Source organism: Taudactylus pleione, unplaced genomic scaffold (assembly GCF_031769625.1).
Source record: "Taudactylus pleione unplaced genomic scaffold, aTauple2 ptg000066l, whole genome shotgun sequence".
Taxonomy (NCBI): domain Eukaryota; kingdom Metazoa; phylum Chordata; class Amphibia; order Anura; family Myobatrachidae; genus Taudactylus; species Taudactylus pleione.
Window position 1 is genome coordinate 36,020,390 of NW_028284468.1, and position 27,253 is coordinate 36,047,642.

Consider the following 27,253-nt stretch of genomic DNA (forward strand, 5'->3'; position numbering starts at 1 on the left):
TGCGGCTGCCAGCCAATCACGAGGCTCGCAGCCGCCAGCCAATCGCGGGACTCGCGGCCGCCAGCCAATCGCAGGGCTCGCAGCCGCCAGCCAATGAGAAGCTGCCAAATGGCAGCTTCTCATTGGCTCGTAGCGGCACTAGGAAAACTGCAGTGAAGACCCGAGGATCCCGGTGGCTCCACTCCAGCAGCGCAGGTAAGAGGGAATTAGAGAGAGGGGAGGGTGTGACAGAGGGAATAGAGAGAGGGGGAGACAGGATAACCATTGTAGGGGGTGAAAGAGAGAGGGAATCAGTAAGGGCAGGGTGTGAGAGAGGGGAGCAGGCAGGGAGAAGTGTGAGGGGGGGTAGGGGGGGTTAGAAGTACAGTGGGGTGATATAGAAGCAGGGGGCCATAGGGGGGGAGATTCAATCTCCATACCCCCACCTCTAAATGACCACTTCGAGCTCTGTATATATATATATATATATATCTATTTAGTATTCATTCTAGCACCCTGCACCTCACGTGTCTTGCAGTTCCCCTTTTCTGCCTGGGGTGTCACTCTTTGCCATGGTGCTTCTAGCACGCTCAGATGATGCAACAAACTATTGAGATATAGCAATTTGTGTGCAAGAAGAGAGCGACACCCTAGACAGGAAAGAGGAACTGCATGGGTTTTAAGGTGCAGGGTACTAGAATGAACACTATATATAAGGCTGTATTATCAAAACTACATCTGATGTCTGTGTGTATGTATATATAATATATGTCTGTCTATATGTATTTTACCTTCTCAGGGAAAGTGGTCCAGCTGGACATTATGCATTTTGTATCTCTGGGCATGCTCCTTGCCCTATCTGCTCTCTGCTCATCTTTGGACAATGGTTTGGTCAGGACTCCGCCAATGGGCTGGATGACGTGGGAGCGCTACAGGTGTAATATTGACTGCAAAACTGACCCAGAGAATTGTATTGGGTAAGTCTGATGGTATATCACACATACTGTATATAATTACACTCGCTCATATGATGATATGTTAACGAAATGTTGTGCAATTAATTGGCTGAAAAAGAATCTCACACAAAATTTTCCATTGATGCCCCAGTAACCATACCCTGAAATAAACGTATTGTTCCTAGTGTAGGTCATGTTCTTGACATTGAGCCAGTGGTTGCTTTGTTAAGGCTTATGGTGGGTACACACTGCAAAGATATATCTGCAGATGATGGGTCGTTCATATACACTGAATGACCATCATCTTCCAGGCAGCCGCGGGTCCCGCCCCATGTGTACAGGCAATCGGCTGATCGCCCGTTCACACTTGCCGATGGACAGATATGCCTGCAGGTATATCTGTCCATCAGCTGTGCAGTACAGCCGACGCAATATGTCTGTGAATGATGTAGTTAACAGATATATCGCAGGTACACACTGGCCGACAGGCACCAGATATATTGGCCGATCAATCTGTCGGTGTGCACCCAGCTTAAGCCATCTAGCATTGCATGAATCTGTGCTGCCCCCTGACATTGCGCTTGAATATTGACTTGAACCAAAGTTGTCTGCCACAGTTGCCAACTGCATAGCGAAATTGTTATCTTTCTGGAGTCAATCATGAAATCCACAGTTGGCATTCTGCTACACATTCCCAGGTTAGCCAGCACACATTGCTAGTGCCACAGTGGGACATTTTGTTGCACAGACTATAGTAGCATTAGTTTCTTATCCATGTGGATTGCAATTAAAAGGAGCCAAAAACAGGAAGTCTTCAGTTGTCAAAAGTAGTTACAGAAGGTGCAGGTGAACTCCCCATTGATGACAGACTTGCTAAATTAAAAAGTTACCCATTTTCCAATAGCAAAAAAGGAAAAAAGACAAAAAGTGTGTGTGTGTGTGTGTGTGTGTGTGTGTGTGTGTGTGTGTGTGTGTGTGTGTGTGTGTGTGTGTGTGTGTGTGTGTGCAGTCCTGTGCCTGTAGTCACAGGACTACACTTCCCATGAAGCAACGCCACGGCGTTGTGACGTCACCAGGTTACCACGCCCAAAACGCATTTCGTCTCTCAGACTTCATCAGTGGGTGTGTGTGTGTATGTATGTATGTGTATATATATATATATATATATATATATATATATATATATATACACACACACATATACACAGTGCATCTGGAAAGTATTCACAACACTTCACTTTTTCCACATTTATGTTATGTTACAGCCTTATTCCAAAATGGAATAAATTAATTTTAGTCCTCAAAATTCTACACACAACATGACAACGTGTAAAAAGTTTCTTTTTGCAAATTTAATAAAAAAACAACAACTAAGAACTCACACGTACATAAGTATTCACAGCCTTTGCTCAATACTTTTTTGATGCACCTTTGGCAGCAATTACAGCCTCAAGTCTTTTTGAATATGATACCACAAGCTTGGCACACCTATCTTTGAGCAGTTTCGCCCATTCCTCTTTGCAGCACCTCTCAAGCTCCATCAGGTTGGATGGGAAGCGTCGGTGCACAGCCATTTTCAGATCTCTCCAGAGATGTTCAATTGGATTCAAGTCTGGGCTCTGGCTGGGCCACTCAAGGACATTCACAGAGTTGTCCTGAAGCCACTCCTTTGATATCTTGGCTGTGTGCTTAGTGTCGTTGTCCTGCTGAAAGATGAACCGTTGCCCCAGTCTGAGGTCAAGAGCGCGCTGGAGCAGGTTTTCATCCAGGATGTCTCAGTACATTGCTGCATTCATATTTCCCTCTATACTGACTAGTCTCCCAGTTCCTGCAGCTGAAAAACATCCCCACAGCTTGATGCTGCCACCACCATGCTTCACTGTAGGGATGGTATTGGCCTGGTGATGTGGTGCCTGGTTTGCTCCAAACATAAATCCTGGCATTGACACCAAAGAGTTCAATCTTTGTCTCATCTGCCAGTGAGTCCTTCAGGTGCATTTTGGCAAACTCCAGGTGGGTTGCCATGTGCTTTTTACTAAGGAGTGGCTTCCGTCTGGCCACTCTAATATACAGGCCTGATTGGTGGATTGCTGTAGAGATGGTTGTCCTTCTGGAAGGTTCTCCTCTCTCCACAGCGGAATGCTCTAGCTCTGACAGAGTGACCATCAGGTTCTTGGTCACCTCCGTGACTAGGGCCCTTCTCCCACGATCGCTCAGTTTAGACGGCCGGCCAACTCTAGAGTCTAGAGTCCTGGTGGTTCCGAACTTCTTCCATTTACAGATGATGGAGGCCACTGTGCTCACTGGGACCTTCAAAGCAGAAGATATTTTACTGTACCCTTTCCCAGATTTGTGCCTTGAGACAATACTGTCTCTGAGGTCTACAGACAATTCCTTGAATTTTAAGCTTCATGGCAAAAGCAGTGAATACTTATGTACAAGTGATTTCTTAGTGTTTTTTTTTTTTTAATTTGCAAAAATCTCAAAAAAACTTTTTACACTTTGTCATTATGGGGTATTGTGTGTAGAATTTTGAGGACAAAAATTAATAAAGCTGTAACATAACAAAATGTGGAAAAAGAGAAGCTGTGTCGGCTGCCGACACTTGAGACACCTGGAGGGAGGCAGGCCTACTAGGCACAATAAACTGGGGTGGTCTTAGGAATGACATGTCCATGAAACTCAGTAGCTCAGGACAAAAGTAAAATAGAATTTATTCACAAAAGAATTATAATCAGCCAGATCTCATATAAAGTCTCAAACAGCACAGAGATTCATATATGCAATAATGTATGTAGGAGAGAATCCCCAAATATATATAGCAGTCTTTAGCACATAAGAACTAACGTGGTAGGGAATCCCAAGTCCAGAATGAGGCTAACATCTCAGGATGACATTAAGGACCTTTGCCAGGGTAGAACCCTGTAGTAATGGAAATCCGGAGCAGAGCGGACCCTGCAGAATAGTATAGTTCCGGGACAGGGCCGTGCCCTGCGGTGCAGTGAGAGATGAAGCAAACTTGAGCCTTGTGGAATAGTGAAGTCGGAGCAGGGTTAAGCCTTGTAAGACGATGAAATTCCAGGACAGGGTTGAGCCCTGCGGCATGGCTAGAGTTCGGAGTGGGGTTGAGCCCCGTAATGCAGAGAAGATTGTAACGGGATTGAGCCCTGTGATGTGGAGAAGATTGTAGCAGGGTTGGGCCCTGTAGTGTGGCTAGGGTTCGGAGCGGGGTTGAGCCCCGTGCTGCAGAGATGACACTGTAACGGTGCAGTTGACAACTGTAACAAGGATGAGTTCAATATCCACAGGAACGGAAAAACAACAGGCAAAGTAAATAGTGCAGCAAAATGGTGAAACTGCAGTGATGGAGCAATAAGCAATACTTAGGCAATAGGAATGCTGGGCCCTGTAGTGCAGCGGGTGACTGACATCAGCAGTTCATCTGGAATACAACAAAGTCCACAGCAATCCAACAGCGGGGATCTGGCAGGAGTCCAAGAAAAGACCTGAAAGCAACGTTGCACAGACACTGAGACACAGTTAGTAACAGGCTTTATACTAGAGGTCTGTGATCCATAGGAAGTTTCAGAACATGTGACCCAAATGGAATCAGGTTTGAAATAATGAGTAATCTAGGAATCCCACAACCTGATGACACCTGGGAAACAGATGATCACTTTAACACTCTATCCCCTGAATGAGAAGCATGCCAGCAAGCAGGATAGCTCCTCCAACGACCACAATGGAACTTTGGCAAAAGTAGTCTATCTTTATGTACTGAAATAGTCGCAGTCCTGACAGAAGCGTTGTGAATACATTATATATAAGATATATTGGGGGAGATGTATTATAGCGGCACGTTAAATGCCACTATATCACTTCCTGCTTCGCCTCTTTACCGAGGCAAAGCAGGAAGCACTACCGATGAGATGTATGAACATCTCATCGGCCGGTGCAGGGGAGTGTTAACTCCCCCCTCCGGCGATCCCTGCCTGAGTACACAGCGCAGCAGCCTAAAATCCCCCGTGCAGCCCTGGAGCCAGCAGCCCTCGCTGCAGGGACAGCGCTGTCCCTGCTGTGGGGATAGGGCATTGCCAGGCTGTAGCTGTCGATAGCGACAGCTGCAGCGGGCGGAACGGTCAGGCGACCATTCATACATTGCCCATACTATGCTCCCCTGTCATTTACCGCCAACCCCCCGATCATACGTCGGGGAGAAGTGGTATCGGCGCACATACCGTGCGCTGATACCGCTTCGGCGCTTCTTGCAGTTTCCCAATTGGCCAACCAATTGATCGGCCAATATATCTGCTGCCCGTCGGCAAGTGTGTACCAGCGATATGTCTGTGAATGTCATTGTTCATTGACATATCGCATTGGATGTGCTGCGCAGCCGATGGACAGATATGTCTGAAGACATATCTGTCTATCTGCAGACCGCCCGTGCACACAGAGCGGCAGCCGCAGGGAGGGGGACTGGACATGCCGCCGGGACCCGCGGCCAGACACAGATGATGGCCGTTGTGTGTATGAACGACCATTATCTGCAGATATATCTGTATAGTGTGTGCCCACCATCAGGTACAGACAGCAGGGTTACAGATAACTAAATAGCTAGTGAAATATACACTGCTTACTAGAGAGAGTGAAATAAAGTAACACGATAGGCAAACAAACAATAGTCAGGTACTGTATCTGATCTCCACATGGCAAACGTCTCTAAACAATACACTTGGGTACAAACAACTAAATAGCTGGTGAAATATACTCTGTTTACCTATAAATCATGATTCTAATTTGGACCTCTGAAAATCAGGAAAATACTCTCTAGCTCCAGTACCTTGTTTAAGTAAATACAATTAAGAGTGATCTTATCGTTACACAAAACTGGAGGTTTCAGCTCATTGTTGAATTGTTTTGAAAAATGTTTATTTTAGGATAAATTGTATTTTTGCAGGTTGAGTCAGTGTTTTTATTTCTTTTTTTTGCATTGGTTTGTACTTTATGGGGATACAGTGCACAATTTCTGGGAGCAGCAGGAGCCTTGCACTATTTAATTTTATAAGTTAAGTTACGCCTACTAATTGTATTTCCGTATCACACAAGGCTCCTGTTATCTGTAGAAGAATGGTAACATTATAGCAAGGAGGTTACCTTATTACGCCGTGGTCTCACCATATTATCAACATATGGAATTATGTGGTAGATTACAGTATTAATAAACTAAAACACTGAAGATAAACCTTACAAGTATTAATAGCACTTTAAGTTTGATTGTTTTATACTATATCCATGTATAAATTACATTTCTCTTTCATCCACTAGGGGACACTGGAGGTGCTTATGCTGGGGTATAGAGGCGTGGATAGCTGGAGCTGGTACTTTAAAATTTAGAAGTGTGAAGCTCCTCCCCCTCTATGGCCCACCAGCCCTCAGTTTAGAAAATTTGCCATCGGAGCTGGTCACAATTTGCTGTGCTCCAGCATCTCATCTAATTTATTTCTTTTATTTAACATTATTATTTATTTTTTGTTTTATTATTTAAAACATCTTTTACATTATTTTTCAAGTACCCTTCGCCACCTCTCTAAGGTGGGGTCCGGGTTACTGGCACCCTGTTAACCTCCTGGGTTACAGGAAGGAGTGTGCAGTGCTTCACCAAAAGCATCTGACAGCTCCTTAATGCCGCACACACACACAGCACAGACTGCCTACAGGAAGCAGGGAGGAGAAGTGCTGTTCAGAAGAGCCATCCAGGGGAGCGCAGTGAGTACAGATCACTTGTACTTTCCCCGACTCCTGCCCCGCCGCCAGCGCTGACTTCAAAGAGCGCTATAAGCGCTGCTCAATGATTTATGCATCTCCCCTCTCCCCACTGATGAGCGCGACTAGCGGCTCTTTCTCAGCGGGGCTAGCGCAGGGGGGAGGTGATAACAGCGTGGTAGCCATTTTACAGTACCTCGGACTATGAAAGGGGGCGGAGCCTAATAGCGCGGGCTCCCTGTCTATTTAACGCGGCAGTGGTTGTTAGAGCAGCCTGGAGCCGCGTTTAACCTGTTGCTTGCCTGCATCTCTCCACTACAGGTACTGTGCAGGCACATGCAGAAGGCTGATTCTCCTGTCTACATCCCTGGCAAGAGGCTGTGAGTAACACTGGGGTGTCAGTGCAGGGAATCTAATCTGTGGGAGGGGGTACCTCTTCCTCTGTGTCCCAACCAGCCTTCTGTTTTATTTCTAATCACTGCTGTGTCTATTGTGTCTGGGTGACTGTTGTTTATCCATGGCAAACAAAACAAAAGCTGCTCAAAAGATGTTTGTCTGTTCTAAATGTAACCACAAACTATCTAAGCCGCATGCCACTGGGTCCACGTTATGTGATGCTTGTATAACAATTGATCCACCCATGGCTATTCCTGACTCAGTTGCTCCTCCATGGGCCACTGGCATGGTAGGAATTATGTCAGACTTAGCGTCGGAGTTAGCTGAGGCACGTAAGTCTCAACCTCCCTGGGTGGCGGGGCTAACTAAGTCTCTAGACACCTTGGTACAGGTTATGGGCACAGCAGCATCCGCACCCTCCACTTCCTACCAGAGACCGACACAGAAGCGTACTCTGACGACTGTTCTCCAGTCAGAGGAGTCGGAGGAAGAATTCCTTATTATGGAGGATACCGAAGAAGGGGAATTGGAGGATGCGTTACAGGACGATGCCCCTCAGGAGTTAGAGTCCACCTCTCCCGGGGTGGAATCTTTAATTTTGGCGGTCAGAAAGACTCTGAATTTACCTGAGGATATAATTCCTCCATCACAGGAGTTTGAATTATTTAACGAACAACCGAAGAGCTCTGCAGTTTTTCCGTTCTCGCAGTAACTTCAGGAACAGCTCTCGGTAGTTTGGTTCCAGATTCCGCGCCGGTTTTCATCTAGTTACCCTTTTCCTTCATCCATGATGGAGAAGTGGGAAACCCCTCCTCCAGTAGATGTGTCTGTCTCCCGTCTCTCAAAGAAGACAGCACTCCCAGTACTGGGAGCTACAGTTCTAAAGATCCGTCGGATCGTAAGTTGGAGACAATGCTAAGATCTATTTATACAGCAGCAGGTGCTCAACTCCGGCCCACACTTGTTACCGCTTGGGTTAACAAGGCGGTGGTTTCCTGGGCCGAACAATTGATTACAGGATTGGACTCAGGTAATTCCAGAGCAGAGTTACGTCTACTAGCAGAACACATCCGTGAATCTGCAGTTTACATGGGAGAAGCTTCAAAGGATATCAGTAGGATTAGTGCTCGCATATCTGCTTCAGCGATTTCGGCCCGCAGAGCCCTCTGGCTACGCGCTTGGCAAGCTGACGCAGAATCCAAGCGTGCGGTGGAAAGTCTACCATTCACTGGCGACATGCTGTTCGGGCCGGAATTAGACAAATGGATATCCCAAGCCAAAGGGGGTAAGTCTTCCTTCCTCCAATCAACTGCACCGGCTCCCAGAAGATTTTACACTGGACCTTCGTTTAATTCCTTTAGGGTGCCACATTCCTTTCGTGGTAGGACCAGAGGTGCGCCCAAGCAACCAAGAGGTGGCAGAGGTAGAGGTCGTCCACACACGGTTGCTCGTAGACCAGAGCCTAAACCAGCTGAAAAACAAGTGGCATGGACGGTCTTCCGTCCCACCTGGGACCATCTGCAGTGGGAGGCCGCCTGCAAAGATTTCAGCAAGTTTGGAACCAGACTTCTACAGAACCATGGATCCGAAGACTAATTACCCTGGGGCACCGAATAGATTTTGAGACCTCCCCTCCACCTCGGTTCTTCACTACAAGTCTGCCAATACAGACAGAAAGAGCCAAGGTTCTACAGGGGGCTATCCAGTCTCTAGTAGTATCTTCTGTGATAGTTCCAGTTCCAGAACTTCAACGAGGTATGGGGTTTTACTCGAACCTGTTTGTATTACCCAAGCCGGATGGCTCGGTCAGGCCCATCTTAAACCTAAAGTCTTTGAACCAGTATCTGAAGATGTATCGTTTCAAGATGGAGTCTCTAAAGTCAGTAATAGCGAGCTTGGAACTAGGGGAGTTCCTATTATCCCTGGATATCAAGGATGCATATCTCCATGTTCCCATTTGGGAACCACACCAGGCTTTTCTGTGTTTCGCCATTTTGAAGGATCATTATCAATTTCGGGCATTGCCGTTTGGGTTATCCTCGGCTCCCCGCATCTTCACCAAACTCATGTCAGTCATGATCGCTCTCCTTCGGTCATCAGGAGTGAACATAATACCTTATTTGGATGATCTGTTACTCAAGGCTCCATCGGTTCCTCTTCTATCAGATCATGCCTTACTGACATATCACATGGTTGGATAATCAACTTCAAGAAGTCGCATCTCAATCCGTCCCAGAAACTTCTATTCCTGGGCATGATATTGGATACGAAATCTCAGAGGATTTTTCTTCCAACAGACAAGGCCAAGGATATCCGAGTGTTAGTTCAGCTGGTCCTCAAAACAAAGACGGTGTCAATGCTTCTTTGTCTGCGCCTCATGGGGAAAATGGTAGCTGCTTTCGAGGCACTACAGTTCGGCCACCCCAGGGTGTTTCAGCTGGACCTGTTAGTACAAGGGTCAGGGTCTCATCTGTTCCTACATCGACAGATCCGTCTGAGCCCGGTTACCAGAGTAGCCCTTCTTTGTTGGACACAATCCAGCAATCTGTTAGCGGGAAAACGATTCGGAATGTGGGACTGGATCATCATAACCACGGATGCCAGCCTTCGAGGATGGGGCGCAGTAGTCCTCGCTTATCACTTTCAGGGTCGATGTTCCCCTCTAGAACAGAAGTGGCCCATAAATGTGTTGGAACTCAGAGCGATTTACAATGCTCTGATAGAGGCAACAGAGTTGTTAAAGGCTCGTCCAGTAAGAGTTCAGTCCGACAACGCGACGGCTGTCGCTTACATCAACTGCCAAGGAGGGACTCGGAGTCGCATGGCTATGCGAGAGGTAACTGGGATCCTCCGGTGGGCCGAGAATCAGTCAATAATCCTGTCAGCGGTATTCTTTCCGGGTGTGGACAACTGGTTGATCTTAAGTACCTTGGAAGACGGTCATCCTCCTGGCTCTCGCTTCGGCTCGTAGGGTTTCGGAATTGGGGGCTCTTTCCTATAAACCTCCTTACCTAGTGTTTCATGCGGATAGGGCGGAACTCCGGACGATAGCCGCCTTCCTTCTTAAGGTCGTGTCGGCTTTCCATATCAATCAGCCTATTGTGGTACCATCGTTGGTGGAGGACTCTGATTCTTCTACCTTGGATGTGGTTAGGGCTCTCCACATCTATGTTGACAGGACTGCTTCCCTTCGTAAGTCTGAGTCGCTTTTTGTCCTCTATGATGCGGATCGGAGGGGTTGGCCAGCGTCTAAGCAGACTTTAGCACGTTGGATCCGGCTGACTATTCATCAAGCTTATGTTAGTGCTAACCGTCGGCCTCCTTCGTCAATTTCGGCTCATTCCACATGTTCTGTGGGTGCGTCATGGGCGGCCGGTAGAGGAGCATCTCCGTCACAATTGTGCCGTGCGGCCACTTGGTCTTCAGTTCACACGTTTGTCAAGTTTTACAAATTTGATACGTTTGCCTCTTCGGCGTCCCGTTTTGGCCGCCTTGTTCTGCAGGCGCCACAGAGCACTCCCGCCCGTGGGGATAACTTTGGGAATCAGAGAAAAGGATTTACCGGTAGGTACCAAAATCCCATTTTTAGTGCCCAAGCAGGGCTTCCCTGAGCGGCTCCCAAAAGGGGGTGTGGCTGACCAGGGAGGGGGCATGTCCTCGTGACATGTCCCTAATTTGTCACTCTTGGGGGTATGCCCAGCATTTACGGAAGTGCTGGGCTTTCCCCCAACCTTTCCCCTTACTGTATATAGATGCCACTTGCATGCGCACGGCATCGATTCACCTGACTGCGACCAGATACAGCAACTTTTCCCACCCACGGGGCACTGCAGCCTGCTGGTGGGAATGGCTGCTTTAGCGGGGCGCCGCTATAAGAGCATCGCGCATTTTGACACTTTAAAATCGGGCAGGGCGCAGCTCCCCGCTGAAACAGCCTAATGGGAAGATATTTTCATATTTTCTAGTGAACATTTGATCAAGAGTATAGCAGATAAAATGGCTGACAGTGGATGGCGAGAACTTGGTTATGTTTATATCAGCATTGATGACTGCTGGTCTCTGAAGCGCCGAGATGCTAATGGACGACTCCAGCCTGATCCAGACAGGTTTCCAAGTGGTATTAAAGCCCTTGCTGACTATGTGAGTATTTAAAATACATTAGAGCTGTTGCAGAAACCGTAGAAACAAGTTTGCTCTTAAAAACAAACATTGTATGACATTGTAGGTATGTCTAATGAAATTTGTGCAATATTCCAGAATGTGTCATTGTGCAGAGAACAGTGTATGCTATACTATAGACTGTGCTGGAAATCAGAGGCTGTTTAAGAGAGCATATGGTCCATGTGCAGGCTCCGTACGGTCCCCCTCCCCTCCAGTAGTGCAGAGGACTCTGGATTTGTGCCCGCGCCACGTTCCTGGAGACTTCTCTATTGCACATGAGCAAAACACCGGGAAAATGGTCTAAACACCATTTTCCCAGTGATTTCTGCTGTTCTGCAGTGCCGGCCAACGCGGGACTCCAGAGCAATAAGTATAATTATGGGTGCAGGGTGTGTTGTGCGGGCTGCACATTATAGATACTCCAATGCCTGAAATCTAGAGGCGCTCTCTGTCAAGACAAAGTACTTGGAGAGTCAATTTGACCAACATTTATACTGCAAAATTGCCACTTGGTCACGTTGACAGACACCTATATTCAATTATCCTATTTCCACGTCTTTGGACGTCTCATACACTCAGTGTTTCTGTTTAGCTCCGCCCCTTCAGCAAGAGCATCAGGTATAATTGGGACTCTAGTTCCCGGACTTCAGACTATACAAAGGCCAATCTATTGAGTAGGAATAGCTGCCAATCGAAGAGCAGATTGAGGGCACTGCCATCTGCTGGTCAGGTAGTTGCAATGCTGGCCTTTAATGGCCAGAGTGCTGACTGTGAATGTCGGGAACCTGCAAGCAGCAGGACAGTAATCCCAATTATACCAATGGAAGCACAACAGGACAACAATACCTCTAATAATGCAAATAACAGGGACTTTAGGGGAGATTTAATAAAACTTGGAGAGAGATAAAATTGGAGATAAATAGCACCAACCAATCAGCTCCTAACTGTCACTTTACAGGCTGTGTTTTAAAAATGACAGTTAGGAGCTGATTGGTTTGTGCTATTTATCTCTCTCGAAGCTTTATTAAATCTCCCCCTCAATGTTTTCTACTGGGGTAGGTGCTCCAATATAGGTACTCTAATGTTGTGGTCCGGTGCAAAGAGGAGCAGGAGTGCAATGTAAGCCTTCTAACTGGCTGCGGTGCACACAGCCAAACCATGTTAGCCATTTTGCATCCTGCGAGTTAGTGCGATATCTGGGTAGGACATGAGTAGGATACTGCATGACGTCTGAGAAAGAGAAAAGCATAGTTTTACTTTAAAATACGGGCAGGGTCTGGCACCCTGCTAAATGAGCCTAGCAGGAACACTACTGATGTATGAGCCATATGTAGCTTCATTGTAGTGTAAGTGTTGGCACTTACACGTGAATGGCTTAATCTTTTGGACAAGTATATGCTACTGGCAGCATCCACCAGGTAGCTCTCAGTCGTAGTACATCTTTAGTGTGCAGAATGGAGGAGTAAGACACTGCAAGTCCTCAGCACAGGTAATCTGCTCTCAGTGACCCGTAACCGTTAAGCTTAGTCATATTTCTTTCTGAACTATACCTACATAGTTACATAGCCTGCATGTAACATTGGGGGCTATTCAATTCAGCACGATGTTGATTAGCCCCGGAAGGAGTTCCTGGATGATCTGTTAAGTCCCACCTGAACCACTGAAGTCGGAGAATGCTGGTTACTGCGCCTTAAGCTGGGTGTTTGGTCGCGGTAACCGGCATTCTCCAACTAAAGTGCCGGACGCAAGGCTGTTAGCGCTGCGCTAAGACGGAAAACAGCATCACAGCCGGCAGTCGGATCCTGTTGTCAGATTTAACAGCGCAGTTAATTGAATAGCTCCAGGAACTCCTTCACGGGGCTATTCAGCATCGTGCTGATTGTCCGAGAGTCAGTTTTATGTCATCTTAATTGTGTGGCCACTCCCTTCTCCTGCTTGAGTTTCTACTTCTCTTGTTTCTTCAAGAGTGCAGAAAACTATACGTGAAAATGTCTCCTCCTCACATCTCACAGGAAACCAGCAATTATTTGCTTTTTGGGTAATGGATACAAAATCCCAAAATAGACTGTGGATTTCAAGCTTGAAAATCTACATGACATGAACTTTCATTCCCACAGTTGTTTTCCCACAAGATATTGTGGAAGCCATTTTTTTCTCTTTCTTGCAGCTTCATGCCAGAGGCCTGAAGTTGGGAATATATGGTGACATGGGTAACTACACATGCGGAGGCTATCCTGGGACTACTCTGGACACTATAAAGATTGATGCTGAGACATTTGCGTCGTGGGAAGTGGACATGTTAAAATTTGATGGCTGCTACTCAAACTCTTCAGAAAAAGCTTTAGGTTTGATTTATGTTTTTAAATTTATTTATATGATGAATTGACTTCCATACAGCTAGTTGATAAAGGCTATCACTTTAAAGGGCCTATTTATTAAAATAATTTTTACTAAAATAATGTGAAAACGGGTGTTTTTAGATCTTTTTCACATTATTTTATTATCACGTAAATGTATTAAAGGGTTTTTGGAGGATTTTTTGTAAAATCATATTCTTTAGTAAGCAGATCGCATTCCCAATACCTGTAGTGCGAAATGCGATCTATTTCAGATTTACTAAAAGGCATTGTAAATAAATACAGGTATCCAGCTTTGCGATAATAACGCTATCTGGAGATGGTGATAAGTAGGCTCCCTATTTCTATTTGAAGCCTGAATATAACGTAAATTTGCACAAATCTCATGCCAATCATAGGCCGGTGTAAACAAATAATTTATTACCTTATCAGACAAAGAGCGCTTAATTCTAAAAAATATATAACAATTTATTATATAACAATTTATTGACACAATTAATATTAAACAGATAAAATAGAAGAATATGTGTATATATATAAATAAGGTACAGACACACATATATAAAAAAATCCAACTGGTATGTGATAAAATTATTGGCTCTTATGAGAAAAATTGATTTTTTTTTTTATAAGAGATTCACCTCTGCAGTAGGTGTCTATTACATAAGAATAATATATATAGCCATTCCTGGCTCCAGCTCCATACAGGGTTTTGCAGTATCCAAGTAGATGGTGGGGTCAAATAATTAGACCTTCCTCTGGGATTGAAAAAACAGTTTCCAGTTACAGTCTTAATTGAAAACTCAATCACCCCTTAATAATAAGTTTCACTTTGTTACAATGATGTCCGTAACTTCCACATATAACAACTTATGCAGCAAGTAATCACCTTGATCTTTATATGGGTTGCAACATATTAGATATTCAGTGATTATTGTCAGAGTTCGTTTGTAAGTATACTCGAGCTGCACTCTGCTCTCCACCACATTCACAAGGAGTTAGTTGCTTACCTCCGGCCGGCTAATAAGGGGGGTATGACTCTTTGTGCGTGGACAGGACTCCACGATTGTCACTGGCAGGCTGTTAGTGTTGTTCCTTGCGCTGTTCGGACCTTGTGTACATAGCGATGCTGTAATAGTTGTTACTGTCTGGAGCAGGAAAAACTAAGTTGGTACAGTTTTGGAAGGAGAACCCTTACGCGTTTCTCCGCTAAAAGTAATGGCAGTTTCGTCAGAGGGTCCTTCCCATTTCCCCTGCTCCAGCTCAGCCTTTTCTGCCTGCTGACAGTGAGATCAGAGCCCGGAGTAGGCTTCTGTGATCAGCCTGTGTGTCTGATAGACCACAGACTGATCACGAAGAAAAAAGTTATAATTAAAAAAAAAAAAACTCCTCTTGGAGCATCAGGTCCAGTGAGACTCTGCTAGCACCGAGTGTCTTTTTTGCTTCTTTTTTGTGCCGAGAATGTGTCTAAGTTGCAATGTGATGCAACTAGGAAGCACCAGCAGACTGTGTTGATTAATTTGATATGTGACACTTTTTTATATCTGTGGACGACTGAGTCTCTGAATCTGTATATGAATTGCTACAATGTAGCGTCTGCAGTTTTTTCATTCAAGTTCTGTTGTGGTTCATATCACACAAACAGGTGCACACAGCTATACAAGTGTTGCATAACAAATTAATCAACACAGTCTAATGGTGCATCCTAGTCGCATCACATTGCGATTTAGATGCATTTTCAGCATAAAAAGACACCTGATGCAAGCAGAGTAGCACAGGACCTGGAGGTTCACTCACCCAAGGCAAGTCGCGCTACATTGCGTATTGAGGCTATCTGTATGTGACTGGTGAGCTCCTCAGTGACCCGATCAGCTGATTGCTGAGCTCCTTCTTTAACCCCGATCATCTGATCTGTCCTGTGAACTGAGATGCAGTTAAGTCCCGGCTGGCAACTCGGTTTACAGCACAAGTCAGATGCCAGGGTCACAGAACAGGAACTCGGCGATCAGATACTGGGGTAACAGAACAGGAGCCCATCGATCAGATGCCGGGGTGACAGAGCAGGAGCCCAGCGATTAGATGACCGCAGTTGCAGAGGAACTCACCGATCACCAAAGTAAGTGTTACCGGAGGGGTAGCGAAATAAATACCCTGAGAAGTGTGAGGAGGGAATTTTCAGGGACAGAGCTTTCTTGCAAGCTCTCTCCCTGCATGCAAATTTTAATACATTCAATGTGAATTTAGTTGAAAATATCACACCACGACCACATTTAAATTGTGGATTGTGGTAAATATGCCCCTATCACTTTATTAGTGCATTGATAACATAACAGCCATGGCAGAAAATCATTAATTTTCCCACATGCCATTAAGCATTAGAGCGCTAATTAGTTGGCCTCTCACTCAAAGTAACTGTTGCAGATTAACTTGTTCTGTATCATTTTACATCTGAAATTCTGTTTGGCTTCTGGCCCTCCCACATTTAGAAAGAGCCTATATAACATTGTATAACTGTAGTAGAAACATTTTTTGAAAAAGCAATTATTATTCTTTGCCAAAGCTCCCTTGTGTAATGGTAGATGCATAGGTGAATCCCTGAGGACATACTGGGTGATGCATTTTTTTACAGCTAGTTATTAGTATATATTTGTATTGCTTTAATCCAGGATATCCTAAAATGAGTGCAGCTTTGAATGCAACTGGGAGGCCAATTCTGTATTCCTGTAGCTGGCCTGCATATGAAGGTGGTCTTCCTCCTCAGGTGAGTTATTCACTAAATTACATTTTTCTTTGCAATGACTATGTCTTGCTTAGTGACAGACAAAAAAACCCCTGAAAACTCCAATATAATGAAAAGTAATAGCGAGTGGTCACCCCTTGTGACCATTATACGCAATTAGCAGGTTGCTCTATCTTTGTTACTGAATCTCCTGCCAAATAGTCACCCCTTTATCCTCCTACTTTCATGCTAGCCATCATAATAGACAACCAGAGAAGTCCAGCGTTTGTATGCAAATTTGCTTAATTATCCAAGCCTTGCTTTCAATAGGGCTGATTGAGGGTAGAACGTAAGTTGGTTTAGCTGACTGATCTTGCATTGTTTTCGCACTGTGCATGCTCTGTAACTAAGTGCAATATTCTACCGGTGATATAGTCGTACGCATCTCAATTGCATTTTCGCTTATAGCTGAAAGGGTGTTAGTGGGACATTCACATGTAGGCTGTGTTGAGTGAGGGCATGTACATGGTTTTGTGGGCATAACTACCGTGGGTGCAGGGGGTGCAATTGCTACAGGGTCCAGAGTGCCTCCGGGGCCCACCTCCCCCCCCCATGCACCCATTCATGCTGCACACTAAAGGCCCTCTGCCCTCCCTCCACCCCAATCTCGCTGCGGAGAGGGCCGTGCTTCACCACCCTCCTGCCAGTGTCTCTCGGCCGCCAGTCATGTCATGTTTGGACTCCAGAGTCCAGACATATAGTGCTGCAGTGCGGCCTCACTGTTCACTACACTGACTGCAGGGTGTTAGCATTATCGATTGGTGGATGGTGTTGGCCATCTACCAATCACATTCATGGGAGTATCAAAACGCTGAATGGTGGATGGCTGGAGCCATCCACCAATCAGCGGAAACTGCAGGGAACGGCCATTCAGGCTCCAGTGAGAGAGCCGGAGACAGAAGCGGCCAGAGGAAGAGGAGTAGATGTGTTGGATTGCCTTTATAGATCTCATTTGAAAATCATCTTTAATTGGGCGGAGGGCAGTTGAGATATAATTTTAATTGAGGGAGAAATGGGGGGGATTTGTTTGGTATAGGAGGAGGAGTGGCAGTTCTGTTCTGGGATATGATTTTCTTTGAGGCAGGAGGGGGGGGGGATCCCTTTCTTGCAGCCTCTGGCTGGCTACAGACATTCCCCCTGAGTAGTTTTTTCACAAATGTGTAATCGTCCAGAATGCTGGAGATGTAACTTGCAGGGACAGACGTTATTGCTTCTGCTGTCCATGCATGTTACACTTGGTACATAACGGGAATATTTTCATTAAAAATTAAAATATCCATTGCGATACGGTCCAAAAATAATCTTCTTACAATTTCTGTAAACATTGGGTGGGGGCCCTTTCAAAATTTAGCTATGGGGCCCATAAAGTTCTAGCTATGCCCCTGGCAGAAGTGTTAGTCTAAGTGAGTGTTGATAATGATGACTGTTATGGTTCTGGGCGGTGTGATTGCATAGTTGCGTGCAAAATCTGCATTTAGTTACATGCATGCATTCAAGTGTAATTGCAGTTGATTTGAATTCAAATCCGAATCAGCCCAGTATGGTTGGTGTCCCTCATTTACCTAGGTGTTTCCATGTTTTTTGTCCAAGACATCTGTGTCCAGTTACTGAAGCATGGCTGTAGTTTTACAGTGCAGTGTAAATGTATATATGATCAGTTTTGTAATGACCAAATCTCATGATGTCGTCTGAACAGGTAAACTACACTTTGCTGGGCAGCATCTGTAACATGTGGAGGAACTATGGTGACATTCAGGATTCCTGGGAAAGTGTGCTCAATATCATAGAGTGGTTTGCCCTGAATCAGGATGTACTACAGTCTGCTGCTGGCCCGGGCAGGTGGAACGATCCTGACATGGTGCGTACAACATTCACCTTCTCTAGCAGCATTATATGAGATAAACTTGCAAGTGTAAAAAAAAGAAAATTTTTGTGCTTCAGATGGGTTGGGTATGAAATACCGGCAGTCGTGATGCCAACTGTCAAAATACCAACAGTGGCATCCCGATGCTCCGACGGTTTAGGAAAGTATCCTAACCCTCTCCCTTTAACCGTAACCCTCCTTTTCTGCACCCTAACCCTCCTCACCCCGCACTCTCTCCCATTGGTGCCCTGAACCTATCCCTCCCCCCCTTAGTTCCTAACCAAAACTCCCCCCCGGTGGTGCCTAAACCTAACCACCCCCTTCTCCGTAGCCTGACCCCCATCTTCCCTCCGTAGCCTATCCCTAACTCACCGCCCCCCCCCGTGGCGCCTAAACCTAACCCCCCCCCACCCCCTCCCCCCCAGCGGCTAGCACCTAATCGGCCCCGCTATACTTACAATCGGGGTGTCGGTTGTTGGGTTTCTGGCGTCGGCATCTCCACTACTGCAGGATTCTGGCAGGATACGGGCATTTGGGCCTCACTCCTGGCAGTTGCTATGCCAAAGCGTTTCCCCCGTCTAATTTTCTATCTATGAAGTGGGGAAAATTTATTTTAGTCCGATCTAGGCAGCATTTAGGTGGTGTTCATATTGTTGTTCATATAAAACATAATAAAAATAATTAACCATTTTGCGCAGGTGACGATATAACCTATTCCATGAAAGCAATGTTTATCTTTCTCTACTATTTATTTTCTATTCTATCTATACTTTCTGTAAATACTCTTTTTACCTCTTATTAGTGGAATCAAAATTTTCTTTTAAAACTCTCTTAAAACTGAATTACAAGATACCAGAAGTTAGTAGCAACTAAATTAATGTTCGAGAATTTTAAGCAATTGTGTGACATTTGGAAATAGGATCTGGATCTTATTAGACCTTGAGGTTCTTCCTATTATTTTTAATCACATGAATACATAATGTCAAATGTACCTGCTACCACACATCATGTTTTTAACAGAACGCAGTCTATCAGCAATGAGAGCAGGTAGCAACTTTTTATGTATCCCATCCCATGCATTGGAATTTTTAGCTTATAATAACAGGTTGAGGACAGAGGGCAGCTCGCTCGGTGCCAAGAAATGTTATGTTTACTTATTAAAGAAAAGGTTAAACAACAGTTTGCAAATAACACACATGTCATAGTTAAAAACAAAATGCAAGTGTTATACATGTTTAACCTATGCCTGATGTACACATTTTATTAGTTACTGTACTTCCCTAAATTAAGATATAAAATAAATTATTGCGCTCTTTTATACAGTATATCATTATTTCTATAAGTTTTGACTGTACTATGACTTTACAGCCAGTGATCTTGCATAATCCACCCCTACTACAATGAACCTTCTGGTCTGTTTACCCTTTATTACCACATGTGGATTAATTTTATTTTATTCATATTCTAGCTGATAACTGGGGACTTTGGACTGAGCTATGAACAATCTAAGTCCCAGTTGGCCATTTGGGCAATCCTGGCAGCGCCATTGATAATGTCCAATGATTTGAGGACCATCTCACAAGATGCCAAGCAACTCTTACAAAATCGCCTTCTAATATACATTAACCAGGACTCTCTGGGAAAGCAGGGGGCGAGAATTGGAAAGGTGCACATTTATTCATTTATGAACACACATAGATGCATGTATTTATTCTAGTAGTAGATTGCAACACATGCTAATATATCATTGCTTAAGATTTGAGGAACTTCTGTTGTAGAAATGAATGATTTAGAGAGAGAAGATATCTACGGGGATCTGAAGGTAACTCTCCTGCATACACCCACTTTCATCCTCCCATCACCAAGATGCAGCGCCCACAGCACTCTGCTGTGGTAAAAGCCGAGTCCTTAGCTTTTCTCTCACATGCCGCCTGCTGCCCAGCGGTTTTTTCTTCATGTGCCCCACTACCCACCAGACTTTTCCTCAAATGCTTTTATGCCCTGTAGCGTTTACTCACATGCCACCCTTGCCAACCAGCTTTTACCTCACATGCCCTCTTCCCATCAGCTGTTCCCTCATATGCCCCTCTGCCTATAAGTTTTACCCTCGCATGCTCAGCAATGTACCCCACATTGCAACCTCTAAATGATAAACATTTTCTTCCTTCTTCAGGGTCCATCAGGATCCACAGGGATACCATAGGGTGTGTGTGGTTGGAGTGATCCGGGCATCAAAAAGTTAAAGCTTTAGCTCCCAGAATGCATCGGTCCTCCTCCACATATACCCCGCCCCCAGCCACAGGCAGACAGTTTTACGTTTGGTGTTGGCAGGAGCAGTCACACCTTTAGACAGGGGGACTGCTTAGACACCCCAAGCTGTATTTTTATGAGTTTTTGTTTATCTGAGCAAGCAGCAAGGCGTCCTAATGGACACCTGTGCTGCTGCTCCAACTACCTGCACAGCAACACCAGCGAGTGATCCGCTGATTACGGAGGGTGCCAGCGGGGCTCTGCTAGCTGCTCCACTGGGGATCCAGGGCTGCAGCTGGACAAACGGAGAAGAACAGGTAAGGCGATTCCCCACTGGCGGGGATTCGCGTTTTGTGCAGTCCTTATCTCTGGCATGGAGACCTGCTGGAGGTTCGTCCGCTCCCCCACTAGCCCACCTGAGCTGTTGAAAGCTGGCATCAGTGACCATGTAGAGGCCATTTGCACACGGCGGTTGATGCAGCAGCATGGAGGTAGGCTCTCCCCCAGCAGCCTATCCCCCAGCACCGAGCGTGATCACTCACAAGAGGTTTCTCGACTCTGAGCTGCTCCCCCTCACCCTCCTCACTATATGAGATACTAAGAGCCATCAATCAGGACTTTTCTGAAGCTACAGGTCTCAGGAGATTCGGGTCTAGTCTCCCTGTATACCTCTCCCTGGGGCCAGGTTATACAGCGCACAAATCCTACCAGCCCTTGGAGGCTTGAGTAGTTGATATGCATTGTATATGACTTGTGCTAGCTCTACTGTTGTGATATACTGTCTTAAAACTTTCTGACTGTCAGTTATATCTATCCCTGCTGCTCTTGTTTAGGGGTTCATTATTACTTCACATTTACTTGTATTTGTGAATGTTGTCACACTGCATTACTAGCCATACACTGATTGTGTGCTCCTGGCTGGTTTCTACTAGGGATGTGCAGGCTCGGATAGGTTCGAGTTTGCACCTCAGAACGAGGCAAAACGTCATCTTACATGGACGAACATCATCATTCCTGGTCTTTTGTCCAGGAATGATGATGTTCGTCCATGTAAGATGACGTTTTGCCTCGTTCTGAGTTCCGTTTTTTTGGAGGGAAAAATCCGAACTCCACGTGCAAACTCGAACCTATCCGAGCCTGCACATCCCTAGTTTCTACTATGTCTTCTAAGGGTAAACAGGAGCCTGGAGCCCCTGTGCTGGTTACTGGCAGATCTTGTTCAGCGGGCTTGTCCCCTCAGGATTTTGTGCAGGATGGTCTGTTGTCTATTTGTTATGTACCACCTCCCGAGTCCACCATACCAGCCCCTGTCCAGGAGCCACCTTGGATGTCCTCCTTAACCCAGGTTATGACACAGCAAGTGGACCGCTTATCAGCCCCCATGCTGCCTCCCTCGATTGGGTACCCACAGCTTTTACAGCCTACTATGTCGGTACCCCCTATGCATTTTCCTTGGATGGATGTTTCTGCCCTCTTAGTTCAGAATATGGCTCAAACTTCTACCGCCTATCAGCAAATGTCCAGCTTCCAAGTCTGACGACAAACCCTCCACCTGATGGGGCGGGCCTCCTCCTGGGGGATCCCAGGGTGGGAGGCCGACTTCTTAGATTTTCCGACTCTTGGTTTCAAACAACAACAGACGCCTGAGTCGGAGAAGTGCTCAAAGGGGTACGCCCTCTCCTTCCTGAGGCGTCCTCCCGGGCAATTTTTTTGTACAGGTCCCCCATCAGATCTCATCAAGGCCCTGGCCCTCCAGGAAGCCATTCACTCCCTGCTGAGTTCAGGTGTGATAATACCAATTCATTCGGCTGGAACTGGTATTTATTCCACTCTCTTTTTGATTCAAAAGCCAAATGGGTCTCATCGGCCAATTCTGAATCTCAAATCCCTCAACAAATTTTTCCGAGTGCCCAAGTTCCGCATGGAAACTGTACGATCAATTGTCCTGGCATTGGAGCCTGGGGATTTCATGGTTTCTCTGGACATTCAGGCTGCATACCTGCATGTGCCTATTACTCCAAGCCACCAACGGTTCCTATGGTTTACTGTCCTGCTGCAACATTACCAGTTTCCAGCGCTGTCCTTTGGTCTGTCAACAGCCCCTCGGATCTTTACCAAAATAATGGCGGTTATGGCGGCGTACCTCAGGCGCCAGGCAGTCAGAATCCTGCCATACCTAGATGATCTCTTAATCTTGGCACTTTCACCGGTGGTGTTACAACGCCATCTCCAGCTGACCATGGACTGCCTGAAGCACACGGCTGGCTCATCAATTGGAATAAGTCGCCCTTATCTCCGACACAGTGGATGGTACATCTGGGAGCACTCCTGGATTCTCGAATACAAAGGATTTTTCTGGCAACGGACAAAATTCTGGCGCTGCACTTATATGTGCGCAACTTGCTCCACAATCGGAGGGTATCCATTCACCCAGCCGTGCAGGTCCTGGGGTCCATGGAATCCACCTTCGATATGGTGGAATATGCCCAGTTCCACTACTGGCCACTTCAACAATTGATTCTCTCCCGGTGGAACAGGCAGTATCATCTGATCTGGGGCCAGACAATCCTCCTCTCTCCGGAGGTTCGGCTTTTCCTCTCATGGTGGCTACAGATGCCCCTTCTGGATTCCAAATTGGGAACTTCTCACTACAGATGCCAGCCTTCACGGTTGCGGGGCAGTAATAGTCATCATAACTTTCAGGGACGGTGGACAACCCAGGAAAGTCGCCTGCCCATAAACATTCTGGAGCTTCCAGCAGTGTACAGAGCACTCACTCGGACGCAAGACCTTCTCCGGGGCCTGCTGGTCCAAATCCAGTCCAACAACGCAACTGCGGTAGCCTACCTCAACCATCAGGGAGGCACACAAAGTCGGGCAGCCTTGTGGGAATTAGCACACATCCTGGTTTGGGCCGAATGTTATCTCCTGGCAATCTCGGCAGCGTTCATTCCCAGAGTCCTCAACTGGGAAGGGGACTTCCTAATCCGTCAGGACATACACGCCAGAGAGTGGGTGGACAAATGGGGCCTGCCAGACGTAGACCTCATGGCCTTATGTCACAACCACAAGGTCCCCAGGTATGGGTCCAGGACAAGAGACCCCTCAGCCGCCTTCGTGGATGCTCTGGCAGTGAGGTGGGACTTCAATCTCGCATACTTCTTTCCTTCGATCTCCCTCCTCCCGAGGGTTCTCCGACAGTTCAAACCAGAAGGTGGCACGGTGATACTAATAGCTACAGCCTGGCCTAGGTGCCATTGGTTCACCGACCTGTGGAGTCTCTCCATAGACACTCCTTTTTCACTTCCTCTATGGCAGGAGCTGGTAGTTCAGGCCTTGCCTGCACCTGGACCTACCTCGTCTGTCTTTGGCAGCATGTCTCTTGAGTCATCCCTCTTAAGAGCCAAGGGTTTCTCTCGGTCCAGATGATGCTTGGACGCGTAAGCCTTCCTCAGCCCACATCTATTACAGAGTTTGGCACAATTACTTTCAATGGTGCTCCCCCAGAGGCTATTACCCTACAGTTTTTAGGGTCTCCCGAGTGCTTGCCTTTCTCCAGGCTGGGTTAGACCTCGGCCTCCACCTGGCCTCCCTTAGAGTTCAGGTTTCTGCACTATCAGTCTGGTTCCAGCGAAGGATCGCTCCCCTGTCTGATGTTAGAACATTCTTTCAGGGTGTTCTCTGCTTTCAACCTCTCTTTGTCCCTCCGGTGGCTCCATGGGATTTGTCCTTGGTTCTCTGAGCTCTACAGGCTTTTCCTAAAGTGGTATCCCAGTTCCATTTAAATTAAGACATTGTGGTTCTGGCCTCCCAGTCCTCAGACCTCTCTGCAGGTGAAGCCTCTCTGGATGTAGTTCGTGCTCTTGGGATCTATGTGGATCGTACCAAATCCTTGAGGAAATTAGATTCTCTTTTTGTGTTGTATAGCTTTCACAAGCGAGGCTGACCAGCTAACAAACAGACTCTGGCTCATTGGCTCCGCATGACAAGCCTACACACAAGCCGGTCGTCCTGTTCCAAATAGGATTACAGCATATTCTCGGTCTGTGGGTCCCTCGTAGTCGGTTCGACGTGGTGCTTTTGCTGAACAATTGTGCAAAGCGGCCACATGGTCTTCCGTCCACACCTTTCTCAGGTTCTTCGCCTTTGATACCTTTGCCTGTCAGGATGCTTCCTTTGGGCGTTGGATTCTCCTTTTTGCTCAGGAGCGTCCCCACCCTTAGGGGAAACTGCTTTAGAACATCCCCATGGTATCCCTGTGGATCCCTATAGACCCTGAAGACGAAGAAATGAAGAGTTATGGTAAACTTACCTTTGTTAACTATTTCTTCAAAGTCCATATTGTTCACAGGGCGTCCACCCTGACCGTCCTGGCATTAATGGGTATATTCATTTTGTTCACGGATTCCCTCATCTTTTGTGAGAGTGTTTCTTGTGTACATTGTTCTTCCTTCTCCTCTCTCCTGCTTCTGTCTTGGGCTTGTTTACAAAACTGTGCCTGCGGGCGGGGTATATGTGGAGGAGGACCAGAGCATTCTGGAAGCTAAAGCTTTCACTGTTTGGTGCCCAGATCACTCCAACCACACATACCCCATGGAATCCCTGTGGACCCTATGGACTTCAAGAAATAGAGTTAACAAAGGTAAGTCTACCGTAACTCATAATTTTTTGCCATATGACTGCATAGTCATACTGTATATCTGCCATTAGTGGACGGTCCCACCATCCTATCATAGGCACATGTGTTCTAGTTTGGAAGTATTTCGCTGCGCACTAGTCTCCACTGCGTATGGCAAAAACAATATTTTAAGCTAAACATGCTGATTGGGGAATGCTCACATCCAATATGGTGCAGTCACACCCCTAGTTCTTATTCACCAAGTTGGGAGTTAGGACAGTGTGACCCTTAGCCACCTTGCATGCTCTAATAACAATTCAAACACGAAGCTAAGCCATATTCGGTGAATGAGCAGCTTCTTGGAAACCGTTATTGGTGTCTATACCATATTCTGCCTTAATAGTTCATTTTAACTGTGTCATTTCTTAGACACATATCCTTTAATATGAGAAAATATAGAAAACTTATATATATATGAGAGAACAAGAGTAGACCGGCACTCAGAAAAACAGTCCATGCAAATTGCCAGGGTGCCTATCAAAGAGAAACTCTATATATGGTACAACAATAGTGGATGGCACTCCGGGTCTTGAAAATAAATACAGGCAGACTGTGTCCGATATAAGTCAACGTTTCAGCGCTCTGAGGCTCTTTTATCAAGACAATACAAAAAGATATAATGCAATAAACATACATAAATACATACCTGTGACCATACACCACTGTGCAGTCCAACGCTGACCCTCCAGAGTCCCGATGACGTCATAGCTGTGCATCACGTCGGCGCTCGGTGACTCACTAGGGGGAGTGTACCTAACATGAACCATCACCATGGTAACTGTGTAAAACACATACAGATAAATCAAGCACTGTAACGAACAATGTATCAACAGAGGGTAATAGGCAAAACAAACGCTCGAGTCAACAAAATGTCTATATGTAAATTCCTGGATAAATGCAATGACGTATAATAAGACTGGCAGTGTATCTGGACATAAATCACTTGTGTACATCTAGAGCAATATCGGCTCCAACAGCATCGAAGAATTGGGATATGTAATCAACACATAATGAAGATACTGGATGGGCCACTATGTAGCTGACAGATAACGAATATAAATGGTCACTAGAGGGAATCTAATCCTAAAACAACACAAAAGGACATTCAGTAGCGAACAGGGAAAAACATCATGATGCTAAATGCAAAGTCCCGGAAAGCAAACTATTATGGCAATGTCATATGAGGATCATAAGAAACAATTTAGGGACAACATTTCATTCAAACCCCCAGGATGTACAGTTTGCAGCGTGTAGATCCAGAAGGATTCCTTCTGTAGTAAAACTCGATCTCTGTCTCCACCTCTGTGATTAGGAGGAACCCAATTAATCATTTTATATTTGATTGTGGATACACTATGATGATGGTCTCTGAAATGTTAGGCTACTGGTTGGTCCAAACCTTTACCTTCTATGGCTGCTCTAATGTTGGAGTGATGTAAAGCCATTCGCTCCTTCATATGTCTGGAGGTTTTGCCGACATAAAACATGCCACATGGGCATCTGATAAAATACACAACATATCGACTGGAACATGTCAAGGGATATTTAATCAGAAACTTTTTGCCTGACCTAGGGTGAAAAAATGTATTACCTGTTTCTAAAAAACTACAGGTAATACACCCTAGACACTTGTAATTGCCTGCTTGATGGCTTAAGAAGTGTGTCATTTGAGGTTTGTTGAGTCGACTGATGTCGACAAATGAAGGAGCGAATTGCTTTAAATCGAAGGTAAAGGTTTGGACCAACCAGTAGCCAAACATTTCAGAGACCATCATCATAGTGTATCCACAATCAAATATAAAATGATTGATTGGGTTCCTCCTAATCACAGAGGTGGAGACAGAGATCGAGTTTTACTACAGAAGGAATCCTTCTGGATCTACACTCTACAAACTGTACATCCTGGGGGTTTGAATGAAATGTTGTCCCTAAATTGTTTCTTATGATCCTCATATGACATTGCAATAATACTTTGCTTTCCGGGACTTTGCATTTAGCATCATGATGTTTTTCCCTGTTCGCTACTGAATGCCCTTTTGTGTTGTTTTAGGATTAGATTCCCTCTAGTGA

At 45.8% G+C, this 27,253-nt stretch overlaps 1 protein-coding gene across 3 annotated transcripts in view; it reads left to right on the plus strand.

Annotated features, from left to right (window-relative positions):
- Positions 1–27,253, plus strand: part of NAGA (alpha-N-acetylgalactosaminidase) — a 53,707-nt gene that overhangs the window by 14,899 nt on the left and 11,555 nt on the right. For all 3 annotated transcript variants that reach the window (XM_088466783.1, XM_088466784.1, XM_088466782.1), the window contains 6 exons: positions 779–956; positions 11,060–11,234; positions 13,423–13,600; positions 16,279–16,373; positions 18,088–18,249; positions 19,724–19,921. In XM_088466783.1, coding sequence (XP_088322909.1) covers positions 779–956; positions 11,060–11,234; positions 13,423–13,600; positions 16,279–16,373; positions 18,088–18,249; positions 19,724–19,921 — 986 coding nt within the window. The remainder of the gene's footprint in view (positions 1–778; positions 957–11,059; positions 11,235–13,422; positions 13,601–16,278; positions 16,374–18,087; positions 18,250–19,723; positions 19,922–27,253) is intronic.